The 16,377-nt window shown below is 38.0% G+C and overlaps 1 protein-coding gene across 1 annotated transcript in view; it reads left to right on the top strand.

Annotated features, from left to right (window-relative positions):
* AK9 (adenylate kinase 9) overlaps positions 1 to 16,377 on the top strand; it is a 177,972-nt gene that overhangs the window by 127,045 nt on the left and 34,550 nt on the right. The window contains exons 25-29 of the mRNA XM_028847018.2: positions 1,451 to 1,663; positions 5,284 to 5,544; positions 9,212 to 9,336; positions 11,756 to 11,975; positions 16,161 to 16,223. Of these exons, the coding sequence (XP_028702851.1) occupies positions 1,451 to 1,663; positions 5,284 to 5,544; positions 9,212 to 9,336; positions 11,756 to 11,975; positions 16,161 to 16,223 (882 nt within the window). The remainder of the gene's footprint in view (positions 1 to 1,450; positions 1,664 to 5,283; positions 5,545 to 9,211; positions 9,337 to 11,755; positions 11,976 to 16,160; positions 16,224 to 16,377) is intronic.

The raw sequence follows: 16,377 nt of genomic DNA, 5'->3' as shown, positions 1-16,377 counted from the left end.
AAAAAATTATAAGAACTTGAAAGGATTTTACCCCCAAAAAAACAATTACTAAAATATGGGCTTAGGAAGAAAGATAAAAACTAAACAAAAATAATAGATGGGGGAGGCTTTATAGGTCATTTCTTACATACACCTTCATTGATTAGATAATTCCGTGTATTTTTTGAACATCATAAGAAAAAAATCATTATTTTCCAGCTCATTTTGAAGCTTGCTTTTGATTTTTTCTTTTTTTTTTTTTAGATGGAGTCTCACTCTGTCACCCTGGCTGGAGTGCAGTGATGTGATCTCGGTTCACTGCAACCTCCACCTCTCTGGCTTAAGCGATTCTCCTGCCTCAGCCTCCTTAGTAGCTGGGATTACAGGCACATGCCACCACGCCTGGCTAATTTTTATATTTTCAGTAGAGAAGGGGTTTCACCATGTTGGCTAGGCTGGTCTTGAACTCCTGACCTCATGTGATCCACCCACCTCGGCCTCCCAAAGTGCTGGGATTACAGGCATGAGCCCTCGCACCCAGCCAAAGCTTGTATATTCTGATATAAATATCAAATAAAAGTAGTAAAAGGAAAGGTTAGTCTCATTTTTGCACCTTTATAGAAAGTTGGTTGTATCTTGTTTTGTGAAAAGAAGTATGATGTAAATAAGTATGTAAAGTATTCCATTTGTATTTTTTAAAATACTATATTTGTGGCTAAATATATATCTATTTTTATAGGTATATTGGTAGGATTTTTTTAATGAGTCTGGGAGATAAAACTATTAAGAATGCTAACATAGTACTGGAAGAAAAAAGGTGAAAGGAGATTTTCACTTTTTATACATTGTAATGTGTTTTGAATATTTTTACAGTAAGCATATACTTTATATCATAAAAAAATTTCTTTAATGTATTTCCCTTGCTTTAAATAAATTGAAAGAATCCTTAAAGGACTTTGCACATATTTTCTTTATCATAAAAGAAAATACATTTTACACTTTCAATTGAGCTAAATAGGATATTTCCAAATTATTATTTGATCATATATCCACTTAATAGCAAAGTAAATTCTGAGGCATCTCTCATTTAATTTGCCATGGGTAAGAAGTTGTGATCTTGACTCAGCTTTTACTTTTAGGGAAAAATTCTATTTTAGAAACTGACCTTACAATGACCCAGCATCAACACATTCTGGAGTTTTTCATTACATCTATGTTGGTAGAGGACTGGGGGCACCTTCATTCTCAGTGCTGCTTTATTTTCCTCATGAAAATCGAGAAACTTAGGATGTGCACTTAGAGTAATATATGAGAAACTGATTTTTAATTAAAATAACATAAGGACTGGCCTTTTGTGGATTGTTTTCAAGTTGCTACAGATTAAATATTATTCAAGAAGCATTTTTAAAAATTCTCTCCATCAAAATACTTTTTAATTTAATGTTCTCCAAACTTTGAATAACGTTTCTAGGGTGAAGAAAAAATTAAGGAGAGAAAGAGGTATTTGGGAGACACAAAACACTTTTGTCCAGTAGTCCTCAAAGAAAACTTCATCCTACAACCAGGAAACACAGAAGAAGCAGCCAAGTATCGAGAAAAGATCTACTACTTTTCAAGTGCTGAGGCTAAAGAAAAGTTTTTGGAGCATCCTGAGGACTATGTGGCTCATGAAGAACCACTGAAGGTGAGACAGTATTCCTATCTTAATGATTGCTCCCACAGGATTTTTTCAGGACTGATTACCAATCACTACCAATTTACTTAAGGGTGAAGTTCCCAATCTGATATTACAACATAAAGAAAATATCTAAGTTCAAAGAACAACTTTTTGGAATATAACATAAAATAATTATCTATTTTGATTTCTGTAGTAATTACTTGTGTCAAACCAGCACTTAATATCTGCCTTTTTAGCTGAAGTAAAAATAAAACAAAACATAAACAAAAACAAACCCCACAGCTGGATGAATTCCTTACTATAGTGAGGCCAGTCATGCTAGTTAGTCTCTGAGAGCAGAGCAGGATGATGGTCTTCTACAGGATTTTGGAGAAGAGTGGAATTCAGGGATTGGTGAACTTTCAGAGGCATAAGTGGGTTGACATCTATGGAAGTAAGATTAGTGACACTGCTATTGACTGGTTCACACTCAGAATTGTTATAGGGGTAAGTCCATCCTGATTGGTAAGTTTCAAGAGTGAGGGCTGACACTGGTTGGTTGGATTGCAAAAATGTGTTTCCTGAAGTGAGTTTACCCTGATCAATTAAACCAATTTAAAATTGGTTGAGTGGCTATTGTTACCATGGCTATCCAATAGTCATTTTTTAGTGGAGCATTGTTATAGAGGAGAAGGACACTTTGGTGAATCTTCCCTGGACATTTTTCTGTTACAGCTTTGGCTGACTTTCTCAAAACACTCTCATCATAAGCAGATGTTACTTCTCTTTGGCCCTCCAGAAGCTCAACAAGGAAAATGCATTGAGCCTCAAAAGACAAACTGTTGCCATGACCTTTGTGCTTGACCAGTCCACTTTTGCTTTGACTGGACCACTGCCACCTGTTGGTGACCATTGCTTTGATTGTGCTTTGTCTTCAGGATCATACTGATAAAGCCATGTTTCATCTCCTCTACAATTCTTCAAACAAATGCTTTAAGATTTTGATCCCATGTGTTTAAAATTTCCATTGAAAGCTCTGTTTTTGTCAGCAGATGATCTGGGTGCAACAGTTTTGGCAATCATAGAGTAGAAACTTTGCTCAACTTTAATTTTTCAGTCAGAAAACTTGTACACTGAGTCAATCTAGATGTCTAGGTGTTGGCTATTGTTTCTGCTGTTAATCATCAGTCCTTGTCAATTGGATCACAAACAAGATAAATTTTTTCCTCACAAATTTAAGTGGGTGGTGTGCTGCTACAGGCTCCATCTTCAACATTGTCTCGTCCTTTTTTCAAGCAAATTGTTCATTTGTAAACTGCTGATCTCTTTGGGGCATTGTCCCTAGAAATCTTCATAAAGCATCAATGATTTCACCATTTTTCTTCCCAAGCTTCACCATAAATTTGATGTTTATTCTTGCTGCAGTTCTAGCAGAACTCATGTTGCTGTGATCTATTGCCTTGTTTTACATCATACTGATGTCTTATCTTTCTTAGTGCTTCAAACTAGATCCTGTTCAGACATGTTATAACAAGTTCATATGAGTTTATTTGGTGCAAAAAAAAAAGTGAAAAAAATTATTTTCATAATATGCATTTTCTGTCAACTTTTTGAAGACCCCTCATATTTTTAGATTTTTGAGGAAACTCCATACTGTTTTTCATAATGGCTGTCCGACTTTACATTTCCACAACAGTGTACAAGTGCTCCCCTTTCTTCACATCCTCACCAGCATTTGCTATTTTTTTGCCTTTTTGATAATAGTCATTCTAACAGAGGTGAGATGATATCTCACTGTGGTTTTGATTTGCATTTCCCTGATGATTAGTGATGTTGAGCATTTTTTCATATACCTATTGTCCATTTGTATGTGTTCTGTTGAGAAATGTCTGTTCAGGTTTTCTTTTCCCCATTGTTAAATCAGAATATTTGTTTTTTTGCTACTGAGCTGTTTGAGTTCCTTATATATTCTGGTTATTAATCCCTTGTTGGATGGATACTTTGCAAATCTTATCTCCCATTCTGTAGGTTTTCTCTTTACCATGTTGTTTTCTTTGTGATTCAGAGGTTTTTTAGGTTAACGTAATCCTATGTGTCTATTTTTGCTTTTATTGCCTATGTTTTTGAGGTCTTACCTGGAAAAATCTTTGCCCAGACCAATGTCCTGTAGCACTTCCCCAGTGTTTTCTTCTAGCAGTTTTATATTTTCAGGTCTTCCATTTAGGTCTTTAATCCGTTTTGAGTTGATTTCTGTATATGGTGAAAGATGAGGATCTAGTTTCATTCTTCTGCATATGGATATCCACCTATCACAGCACCATATATTAAAGAGACCATCCTTTCCTCCACGCATGTATTTGGTGCTTTTGTAGAAAATGAGTTGACTGTAAGTGTTTTGACTTTCTTGAATTATTTTACTACTGTGCTATGCTATAGCTCCCTCGGATGGGATTACTGGAGCAAGATATATATATCACAGTGTATTGCCTTATGACTTTTGATAATATCAATGCCTTCTTAAAATGAACACATGGAACTAAGCACTTCTGTATAATTGGGCCATTTTCATGAACTTCAAATTTTATATAGTGCCCATGAGACTACTGAAGTATGTGGGTGGTTGTGCCCTCACAAACAAGCCCCAATCCACTGGTGTTGGGGGTCATTTAAGGACTGTGGCCATTTATCCTTTTCTGTTGTTGTTTTCAACTGTAATTTCTGCTTAGTCTGGTTTGCTGTTTGTGATCTATTGCCTTGTTTTACACAAATCCATTTGGATAAGATCCTGAAATCCTGACTGTATTTCCATAGTTTTGCAAAGCATAAAATGAACTGGGTTTTTCCAGAAGCATTTCCCTTCCCTACCATAGGGTACCTGAAGACAGTCTGAGCACCAGACAGCCCTAGTTGCCAGACGTTTAACTGATGGATGAGTGAGATGTTAAGCCAGCAGTTTTATCACTGAGAGGTTTAAAATGTGATTTAAAAGTATGGTGTGAGGCTGCAGCTATATAATTTCATGTCATTCTAGTTTTTCTCCTTCCCCTTGCAAAAACTCCAGCTCCTTTGAGGCTTATCCTACTTGGATGTATCAACAAGCCCCATTCCTCCTTGCTGCTATCACCTACCAATTTCTTAGTATTTCCTCACAATCACAGAAGACTTAGCTGCTGCTTCATTCCAGTGCTCACCATTGTTCTTGACAGTTTCAGCATCCCATGGATGATCCATATAACGTGAGTCCTGAGATTACTGGAATAAATGGAGAAGGCTCTAAATTTTTCTTGTTAGTGGGCTTTCTGTTTGATTTATTTTATTATGCTAGGAACGTATCTTACCATTCTGTATTAACTAAAACTTTTGTCAAAAACAAAAATAAGTAAACCCTATTTTATTAAATGCCTTTTGGCATATGATACCAAGATAATCGTACATGGTTGTTGGTGCTCTTGAGGACCAGTATTGATGGAATTAATTATGTTAATTGAAATCCTAATGTCTAAGCATCCTTGAGTTCATGATGTGATCATTCCTACCCCATCTTAGGGGGGGCAGTTAATAAGTCTTATGTGTTCTAAATTACTCAAAACTGCTCTTCCTTCTCTCTCCCTTTATCCCACCCCTCCCTGACCCACCCCCTGTGGCAGGCTCCTCCATTAAGAATATGCCTTGTCGGCCCCCAGGGCTCTGGCAAAACTTTGTGTGGAAGACAGTTGGCAGAAAAATTAAACATTTTTCACATTCAGTTTGAAGAAGTTCTTCAAGAAAAACTACTACTCAAAACTGAAAAGAAAGTGGGACCTGAATTTGAGGAAGATTCTGAGGATGAACAAGCTGCCAAACAAGAACTTGAAGAGCTTGCAATTCAGGCCAATGTCAAAGTTGAGGAAGAAAATACAAAAAAGCAGGTAGTAATCTCTTTTTTTTGTTTTTTTTGTTTTGTTTTGTTTTTGCTGTTGTTATTGTTATTGTTTTTGAGACAGGGTCTCCATCTGTCACCCAGACAAGAGGGCAGTAGCACAATCACAGCTCACCAAAGCCTTATCTTCCCCGGGCTCAGGTGATCCTCCTGCCTTGGTGTATTAGTCCATTTTTACACTGCTGATAAAGACATACCACGACCAGGCAATTTACAAAAGAAAGACATTTAATGAACTTACAGTTAGGTCCACGTGGCTGGGGAGGCCTCAGAATCATGGCAAAAGGCAAGGAGGGGCAAGTCACATCTTACATGGATGGCAGCAGGCAAAGAGAGAGCTTGTGCAGGGAAACTCCCCCTTTTAAAACCATCAGGTTTTGTGAGACTTATTCACTATCAAAAGAACAGCATGGGAAAGGCGTGCCCCCATGATTCAATTACTTCCCACTGGGTCCCTCCCACAACATGTGGGAATTCAAGATGAGATTTAGGTGAGGTCAGTCAAACCATACCACTTGGCCTCCCAAGTAGCTGGGACTACAGGTGTGCACCACCATGCCTAGCTAGTTTTGGTGTTTTTTGTGGAGATGGGAGTCTTGCTATGTTGCCCTGGCTGGTCTCAAATTCCTGGGCTCAAGCCATTTACCCACCTTGGCCTCCCAAAGTGCTGGGATTACAGGCATGAGCCACTGTGCCTGGCAGTAGTAATCTATGCAGACAGCTGTGCTTACTGGTGTTACTCTGGGGAAGTAGTAGTATAAAACTCTATAAAGTTTCTAAGAAGAGAAAAAAATTAGCCCATAAAAGTCATTTAAAGAGTCATATTCGTCATGTGCTAAATAAAAATCTTCCAGCTCTTCTAGAATATAAAGTACTGAGTTTCATATGACTCAAAAAAAAATCAGAAAAACTTTCTTTGACAAGGCTGTTGTATAGCATTTATTTGAAAATGATATTTGGTGTATCTGACTTAGACAATATAGTTTTCCACTGTTGTGTTCTCTGATTTCTATCAAATAGCATAAAAATCTGCCCCAGCCTTAGTGGAGATCTCAAAATATTAATTTCTAATGATGCCTTATCAGAAAGTTTGTACTGTATTGATCTGTTCTCTCATTGCTATAAAGAAATACCTTAGATTGGGTAATTTTTAAAGAAAATAGGTTTAACTGGCTCGTGATTCTTCAGGCTGTACAGGAAGCATAGTGGCATCTCCTTGGCTTCTGGAGAGGCCTTAGAAAACTTACAATCATGGCGGAAGGTGAAGGTAGAGCAGACACATCACATGGCCAGGGCAGGAGGAAGAGAGAGTGAGGCGGGAGGTGCCACACACTTTTAAACCACTGGATCTCATGAGCACTCACTCACTACAGTCATGGCAGTACCAAGGGGGGAATGGTGCTGAACCATTCATGAGAAACTGCCCCCATGATCCAATCACCTCTCACCAGACCCCACCTCCAACATTGGGGATTGCAATTCCACATGAGATTTGGGCGGGGAAACAGATCCAAACCATATTAACATCTTACATGGCTTGTATCTGGAGTTATACAATGAAAGTTCTTAATAGGCCATTTGTTCTCAAATGATCCAAGTGCAGTTAAATGTAACGCTCAAAGTTGAAGCAGTGTTGGATAGTGAGTGACATATGGTGTTCTAGTAGGTAATGAAGTACCTCTTCAGACATAGTCTTTTTTCTTTTTGAGACAACATCTCCCTCTCTTGCCCAGGCTGGAGTGCAGTGGTGCAGTCTCGGCTCACTGCAAACTCTGCCTCCTGGGCTCAAGTGATCCTCTCACCTCAGCCTCCTAAGTAGCTGGGACTACAGGCATGCACCAGCATGCCGGGGTAATTTTTGTGTTTTTTGTATAGACGGGATTTCATCATGTTGCCCAGGTTGGTCTCAAACTCCTGACCTCAAGTGATCCGCTCACCTTGGCCTCCCAAAGTGCTGGGATTACAGGCATGAGCCACCTATGCCTGGCCTTCAGACATATTCTTTAAATGTTTTTCACCTATATTTAGTAGCGTTCAGGAGAAACTGATATCCTACTAATTTAATAAATGTATATTGGGACAGGCACAGTGGCTCACACCTGTAATTCCAGCACATTAGGAGGCCGAGGTGGGCGGATCACCTGAGGTCAGGAGTTAGACACCAGCCCGGCCAACATGGTGAAACCCCGTCTCTACTAAAAGTACAAAAATTAGCCAGGCATGGTGGCACACACCTGTAATGCCAACTACTCAGGAGACTAAGTCAGGAGAATCACTTGAACCCGGGAGGCAGAGGTTGCAGTGAGCCAAGATCTCACCACTGCGCTCCAACCTGGGCAACAGAGCAAGACTCCGTCTCAAAAAAAAGAAAAAAGTATGTCAATCCAGATTTTTAAATTTAACAAGTCTAGATTTTAAAGTGCAACAAATATCTCCCGCTCGTCTACAGTTTTTTGTTTGATTTTCTTTTGCTGTTTTCTGAATCATTTAACTTCTCAGAAAGCAATTAAGGTATTTTATTTCTAGATAATAAAATTAATCCTACTTCCTGGTAAGCAGTAGTTTATCATACCTCATCTATTCAGTTTTAGAATTTTGGATGACAAAAGTACTCTACAAAAGTAGCTTCATTTTTGTAAGAACTGTTGTTTTTTACTGTCCATTCAAGGGTGATCCTACTTCAGAGAGAATTGACCTGAGTTAATTATCACAATGCTTTCTATTTGTTATTATGTTATAATCCTCATCTAGTTTGTATTTCAGATGGCTGCCTGTTTGGCTTATCCCATGATCAGCATCTAGGTTGGAGAGAGAATACTGTATAATTATAATATAAATAACAAAAATCAGTTAAGCCTTATAGGTGTGTGTGTGATAAATTGAAAAAGGTTTAACAAAAAGTAATGAGATATGACCCCAAGGCCATGTATGAAAATCAATATTATTACTTATAATTTATCTTAGCTATAGTAAATATTATTTACTATAGGTTGATGCAAAAGCGGTTGTGTTTTTGCCATTACTTTTAAGGCAAAAACCGCAATTACTTTTGCACCAACCTATATTTCTAACCACATTAAATAATTGGTTTAAAGAAAATAGCTCAAATTTTTAAATGTTTACAAGCAACACTACGAAAAAGACCTCAGAGAAAAATAACAAGTCTCATTCTAATCAACTATGTAATACCATATTGTTTATGAATATAGATTTTGGGGTTTTCTAAATTGATATTTGTACATATTTTGGGGGTATATGTGGTATTTTGTTACACACATAGAATGTATAAGGATCAAGTCAGGGTATTTGTGATATCCATCACCTTGAGCACTTATCATTGCTATGTGTTGGGAGCATTTCAAGACCTCTCTTCTAGCTATCCTGAAATATGCAATACATCGTTATTAACTATAGTTTCCCTCTGTGCTATTGAACGTTAGAACTTACACCTTCTATCTAACTGTATGTTTCTACTCATTATCCTGCCTCTCTTCATCTCTTCTATCCTTACCATACACCCTTCCCAGCCTCTGGTAACTTTCATTCTACTCTCCACCTCCATGAGGTCCACTTTTTTAGCTTTCACATGAGTGAGAACATGAAATTATAAGCATAGAGTTTTAAAACTTGTTTTATTTTCTGATTTTTGTTTTTAGCTTCCAGAAGTACAACTTACAGAAGAAGAAGAAGTAATCAAATCAAGTCTAATGGAAAATGAGCCATTGCCTCCTGAAATTCTTGAAGCAATACTTTCTGAGTGGTGGCTTAAGGAACCAATACGGTATCTTAATTTATATAGAGTTGTGTATTTATTTGCTTTTATTTGTTTTATTCTTAAAAGTTAAAAATGTAGTTTAACATACATTTAAGAATTTTCTGCTTTATAATCATGTAAGCTGGTGATTTTTCATTTGAGATACACATTAAAAACATCTGTAAAGTCTTTAAAAATACCAATGCCAGGACCCCACACCAAAATAATTGAATTCGAATCTCTAGGAGTGTGAGCCTGGGATATTTTTCAGTACTCCCAGGTTATTCTAAAATGCATTTGTGGTAAAACTGTAAAAGCCTAAACAAAGTAGCTAAATATTATGCACCATTAAAATTTAGTATAGGGCCAAGCACGGTGGCTCACACCTGTAATCCCAACACTTTGGGAGGCCAAGGCGGGAGGATCACCTGAGGTTGGGAGTTCAACACCAGCCTGACCAACAAGGAGAAACCCTGTCTCTACTAAAAATACAAAATTAGCCGGGTGTGGTGGTGCATGCCTGTAATCACAGCTACTCAGGAGGCTGAGGCAGGAGAATCACTTGAACCTGGGAGGCGGAGGTTGTGGTGAGCCGAGATAGCGCCATTGCACTCCAGCCTGGGCAACAATAGTGAAACTCCATCTCAAAAACAAACAAAAAAAATTATAATGAATAATTTGTAATAGCATGAGAAATGTTATTACATAAAGTTAAGTTAAAAAGAAGATGTAAAACTATAATATAATAGAGAATGCACACATGAAGAACCAACTGGAAAGAAATAAAACAAATTTTTAATAACCTCTGAGATGTGGGATTATGGATAATTTTTGCCTTTTTATGCTTTTCTCTATTTTTTCCATTTTTCTATAGTGTGACATTGCTTTTATAACCAAGGGGAAAATAATACATTTTGAAAAGGTTATTGCATTAGTCCTGGAGAGATATACTAAGGGGCTTGAACTAAGGGGGACTGGCAGAAATAGAAGTGTGAGGACAGAGGAGGACATGCCAGGACTTACCTATTAAACATAAGAAGCAAGAGGGAGCCAGGGGAGAGGGCCAAAGGTCTCTAACAGGTAGTACCTGAGTACGAGTGGGTCAGAAGGAAGAGCAGTTTGGAAGGCTAACAGTATGATTTTTGATAGTACAATGTGTGTATAATTCCAGAAGGGCATTCAGTTGGAGAAACTCCACAGCTTTTTGAAAATTCGGAACCAAAACTCAGAAGAGAGGTTGGGTATAGAGGTAAAGATTTGGAAGTCATTGACAGAGAAGTGACAGCAGGAACAGTAGGAATGAAATTGACCCTGCCAGAAGAGACCAGACTGAAGGCACCTCTAAAGAAAAAACCACATATATTATGGCCAATATATGGAAATTTGCCCCCTTAATAAGAAAGGAAAATTCACATTTTTGAACTAACAACTTTGAAGGCTGAAACTGTCAAATGTTCGTGAAAGTCCTATTTGTATTAAGAAAAAAATATATATTTAAATATAAATATTAAAAACAAACCAAATTTCAGATAAGCAGGAGAAACAAATTCTCACTCAAATGGGGACCAGTATTGACTCTCTCAACTAAACAAAGCCAAGTTTTCAAACTTGATTGTTTTATAAGTGCTCACTAATTAAAATGTATTAACATTCCAGTTATTTTCCTAATTCTTTTTTTTTTTTTTTTTTTTTGAGAAGCAGTTTCACTCTTGTTGCCCAGGCTGGAGTGCAATGGCATATTTTCCTAATTCTTAAAGTCTCATCACACTTGGGCAAGTTTGACAATCCCATTTGAATATAATTATCTTGCCCATAGGAACCAGGATACATACATTAACAATTGTCATCGGTTACAAGGAGACCCAGGGAAGTGGGTTTGGGTTGTCTCATGAAAGGAAGCACTGTTAGAAGAAAAACTGCCGACAGTGAGGGCTCCCACTACAAGTGGGCTGGCCAGGTGTACTCTTTAAATAAAGAGTACCACATTCACTAGGCTGGGCACCCCCCTCAAACAGAGAACTTATTTTCTCTTTTCCTATGGCCTTCTCACAACTTCTAGTAAACTTTCAGTTAATAGTAATTGTAAACTGATTGACTACAATTTTATATTATAAATATATGTATGAAATATTGTAATTTTAATCCAATTTGATATATTTTGAAAAAGAAATGTCACATATACAACTAGAAATATTAAAAGAAATAAAAGATAGTAGAGTAAATTTTTAAACTATTCATTACATACAGAAAGTTGATATTTATCAATACATTCTTTTACTTTATTTTTTTCTTTTAAAATATTTAATTGACAAATAAAGATTGTATATATTCAAGGTGTACATGATGATTTAATATACCTTGTATAATGATCATTACAGTCAAATTAATGAACATGTCCATTACAATATTTTAATGAAATAAAGTAAATTATGAAAATTTCCACCAGTTCCACAGGTTTTATATTAGATGGTTTCCCACGATATCCAGAGGAGGCCCAGTTTTTGGGGGATCATGGATTTTTCCCAGATGCAACTGTTTTTATACAAGTTGATGATCAAGATATTTTTGATCGCCTCCTTCCTGCCCAAATTGAAAAGTGGAAACTAAAACAAAAGAAGAAATTAGAAAGGAAGAAACTGATCAAAGACATGAAGACAAAAATCAGGGTATGTGTCTAGCAAAAATGCATTGAATAAATCTGTTCAGCATCTGTTTAGTGATCTGTTATAAAGTGATCTTCACAAAAAAATACAGTTTTCTAATTTTAATACCACAGTAAGCATGAAACATTTTTCATCAAATATTAAGACCATAATAAGAGTTAAGAGTTATTTCAGGCTTTTGTGGTAATCAATGTGTTAATGCTTCTCTCTTTATGGCAAATAAAAGATAGTGGTAGTGCCAAGGCTTCCCTCTCCCAGACATGGGAGCAAAGTGGAAGAGGTAACAAACAGAGATTTGAAACACAAAGAAGTAAAATTTCAGAGGTCTTTTTCACTGCCCCTAGAGCGATGACACCATCCATCAAAGCCATGCAAGCCTGTAGTGAAACCAGATCCACATTACGTTAGAATGTTGTTCCTAAACCTACATTCTGAGGAGTATTCCATAAAATGTTCAAAAGCGTCACAGGGAACCAACAATTCCACTCCTGGTAATCTTATCTAACAGAAATGAAAATATATGTCCACATAAAAAGTTATATGTGAATGTTCATAACCATTATTCATAATAACCAGAAAGTAGAAACAACCCAAATCATCAACTGATGAATAGAAAAACAAAAGGTGGTATATCCTTAGAATTGAAAAACTACTCAGCATTAAGAAGGAATGACCTATTGATGCACCCTGTAACATGGATAAAAATCAAAACCATTGTGCTGAGTGACCGAAGCCAGGCAAAACAGGAGTGCATCCTGTACAATTCCATTTCCATGACATGCCCTGAAAAAGCAAACCTGTAGATCTGGGCTGAAGTATAAAGAATGGACTTTTGAGTCTGGACCTAGGATGGCCCAGATGAGACATGAGAGCAGTGTTAAATGTTTGAAGGGCTTTCGTGCCAAAGGGAGCTTGGAGTTACTCCACGTGGCCTCAAGGGAAAGAACTACCATTGGTAGGAGGAAGGTACAGGGAAAGTATATTTCATTCTTAGCGAGACATTTCAAAAAGAGCCAAGACTGAAGGCAGGGAGCTTCTTGCCAATAAATAAGCATAAACTAGACGAACATTTGGCAGGGGAGAATGGAAAAATGTGTCAGAGAACTCATCTATTAATTTCAATTAAGACTTAAATTATGTAATACATTCTCACAATTCAACACCAATTAAATTACAGACTGCCAAAGTGTTAAAGCCAAGCAGTTCCTCTTTCATTGCTCAGACACGGTTTTCAAATTATTTTCATCTTGGGGTTAGCCAGAGGAAATCCCTTCAAGGCCATTGCCATCCATTCTTCTTCCCCACCACACCAAGGTTGCATGTCCCAGGCCATCACTGATCTGCAAAATATCAAGGCAGGCAGAGTTCTTAGCCATCTAAGAACTATGGAAGTAAGGAGGGAGACGTGGGAAGATAGCTGGCTCCACGGTGTTCTTGCTGACATTCAGGCCAAACTCTCTGCCATGCACGAGATTCTGTAAGTATGAGAATGGAAAAGAAAGAGCCAAAGAAGAGAGCCTACCAAAGCATATTCATACGTTGTCTCACTGTGGGGCCTGGAATATCTAGGCCAGTGCTAACACAGAAATCTCTGTGATGACAGAAATGTCCTAGATCTGTGCTGTCCTATACAGGAGCCACTAGCCGCAGTGGCTGTTGAGCACTTAAAATGTGATTAGTGTGGCTGAGAAATCAAATGTTTAATTTTATTTAATTTTAATATAAATAGCCACACACAGCTAGTGGCTATTGTACTGGCCAGAACAGCTGTAGGGCAATGAAGCCACATCCTATACATCATATGCTTTAAGAATTTTAGGGACCTAGAACAGGAAAGCAGCAGGTTTCAGGAGCTAGTGTATCACCCCAGGCATTTGCCCCTTCCTTTCCTCACCCACTAACTCTATCTCAGTTCAGAGCTTTCTCTGCTGACACCAGAGTTCCTACAGTGATCTAATTGTCCTCCCTGGCTTCAGCTCTATGCCTTCCAGACCATCCTTCTGACTACCTCCACACGAATCTTCCTAAAACTCCATTTTGATCAAGCCACCCCATTAAGTCTGAATTCTCAATCTTATCCCAAATTCTCTTTCTAACGTTTTTTCTCAGTGGAAACAAATACAAACCCTTCTCTGCAGTAGCCACCACATTGTATGCTTTGGCAATCCCATATCTGGTAGTTTCTTTTCTTTTTCTTTTTTTTTCTTTTTTCTTTTTTTTTGATACGGAGTCTCACTCTGTCGCTAGGCAGGAGTGCAGTGGTGCAATCTCAGCTCACTGCAACCTCTGCCACCTGGGTTCAAGCGATTCTCCTGCCTCAGCCTCCTGAGTAGCTGGGACTACAGGTGTGCACCACCATGCCCAGCTAATTTTTGTATTTTTAGTAGAGACGGGGTTTCACCATATTGGCCAGGTCAAGAGATCAAGACCATATCTGGTAGTTTCTAAAAGCATCCTCACACTAATTGTGTGACATTACATGAGTTAAACTCTGAATTTCTGTTAACTCACCTCTAGAGTGGGGTAATGCCTTGCAGATATGTTTTGAGCAGAAAATGAAAGAATATATATTATGGTGCTCAGGACAGTGCTGCCATCTGGCAGATGTACAATAATTAGTTAAACCTCACTGACTATTTGAGTGAAAGGAGCAGAAGAAAAGTAGACTCAGAATGTGTATGAGTGCTATTGGTATAGTTTGCAATTTTTTGGTATATACAGTGGTCTTTAAGTTTTACAAAAACACAAAAGAGACTATGTTTTCACAACTCCACATTTAAAGAACCTATGGTAAAAATATGTTTTTATAAAAGGAAATAATGAAAGTTTTTATAAATTCTCGCCATGTTAAGAGCCATAAAATCTTTCTGGGGCTCATAAACCAAATACATTATATTCAGTTCAGCTTTATAATTCTATCTACAAATAATTCTTGCATGCCTACAAGGCATAAGTTCTCAGGAATGTGTGCTCAATAGCAACCAGGTGAAAGCACCCAGGCTCTGCTTGTCTGGACCAGAGCCCCAGGGCATGTCCTCAGGCACCACTATCCTCCTGGTATTTAAAGGGAGACCAGTTTGCTGAGGCCTGAGCCAATAAGCCCCGAAACCTGAAGAAAGCAGATTAGTTTTAATGAAAACCTTGGAGACCTATCAAAGAGGATCCACTGTGTTAGATTTACAGGATTCTGGGAAGGTTGGAGGACTGTCTATATATCAAGTCTGTGACTGTCTCCCAACCACATGCACTTTCCCCATGTGGACATACGTGTTTTTAGGTTTGTTAGGCCAGGGGTTCCCAAACCCTGGGCCATGGATGGATACCAGTCTGTGGCCTGTGAGGAACCAGGCCATAGAGCAGGAGGTGAGCAGTGACTGGGCAAGTGAATGAAGCTTCATCTGTATTTACAGCCGTTCCCCATCACTCACATTACTGCCTAAGCTCTGCCTCTGGTCAGATCAGCAGCACATTAGATTCTCATAGGAGCACAAACCGTATTGTTAATTGTGCATGCAAGGGATCTAGATTGCACACTCATGAGAATCTAATGCCTGATGATCTGTCACTATCTCCCATCACCTCCAGATGGGACCATGTAGTTGCAGGAAAACAAATTCAGGGCTCCCACTGATTCTACATTATGGTGAGTTGTAAAATTATTTCTTTCGATATTACAATGTAATAATAATAGAAATAAAGTACACAATAAATGTAATGAGCTTGAATCATCCCAAAACAATCCCCATCTTCGGTACATGGAAAATTGTCTTCTGTGAAACCAGTCCCTCATGCCAAAATGGTTGGGGATCGCTATGTTAGGCTATTCAATAATGTGTTAAAAGCTTACCATTTTCAATGAATTGCCTCCAAGTATTTCCCTATTTCCTGCGACCAAAACCAAACAAACAACTGAGCAATAAATTTTGAAAAGGAGTTCTAAACTTTGTGGAAAGAGTAAGTGACCCCAAGTGCTATTTATCCCTCTGGCAGAAAATAGCTGATCAAGAGGTTCAGAGGTACAAGCATACAAGCCAAGCAACATGATTACCGCCATCACATCCTTTCCTGCAAAGTGCACTGTGCTTCTGCCCAAATGTTATTCCTACTTTATATAAAAATATATTAATACAGAGAAAGCCACTTTTATCATTCTCCATTACAATTTTTTAATGTCTCTTTCTTTAACAGGTTGATATGATTGCTAAAAGAAGGGCTGAACTTATATTGGAGAGAGAGAAAAAAAGGAGGGAGGTAAGTTTTTTTTGTTTTTTTTTTTCAAAACAGGGTCTCACTCTGTTGTCCAGGGCAGGGTGCAGTGGCACAATCATAGCTCACTGCAACCTGGAACTCCTGGGCTCAAGGGATCCCCCCATCTCAGCCTCTCAAAGTGCTAGGATTATAGGCA

The sequence above is a fragment of the Macaca mulatta genome, chromosome 4 (genome assembly GCF_049350105.2).
Source record: "Macaca mulatta isolate MMU2019108-1 chromosome 4, T2T-MMU8v2.0, whole genome shotgun sequence".
In the NCBI taxonomy this organism is placed as follows: Eukaryota; Metazoa; Chordata; class Mammalia; order Primates; family Cercopithecidae; genus Macaca; species Macaca mulatta.
This window is presented reverse-complemented; position numbering and strand designations above follow the sequence as displayed.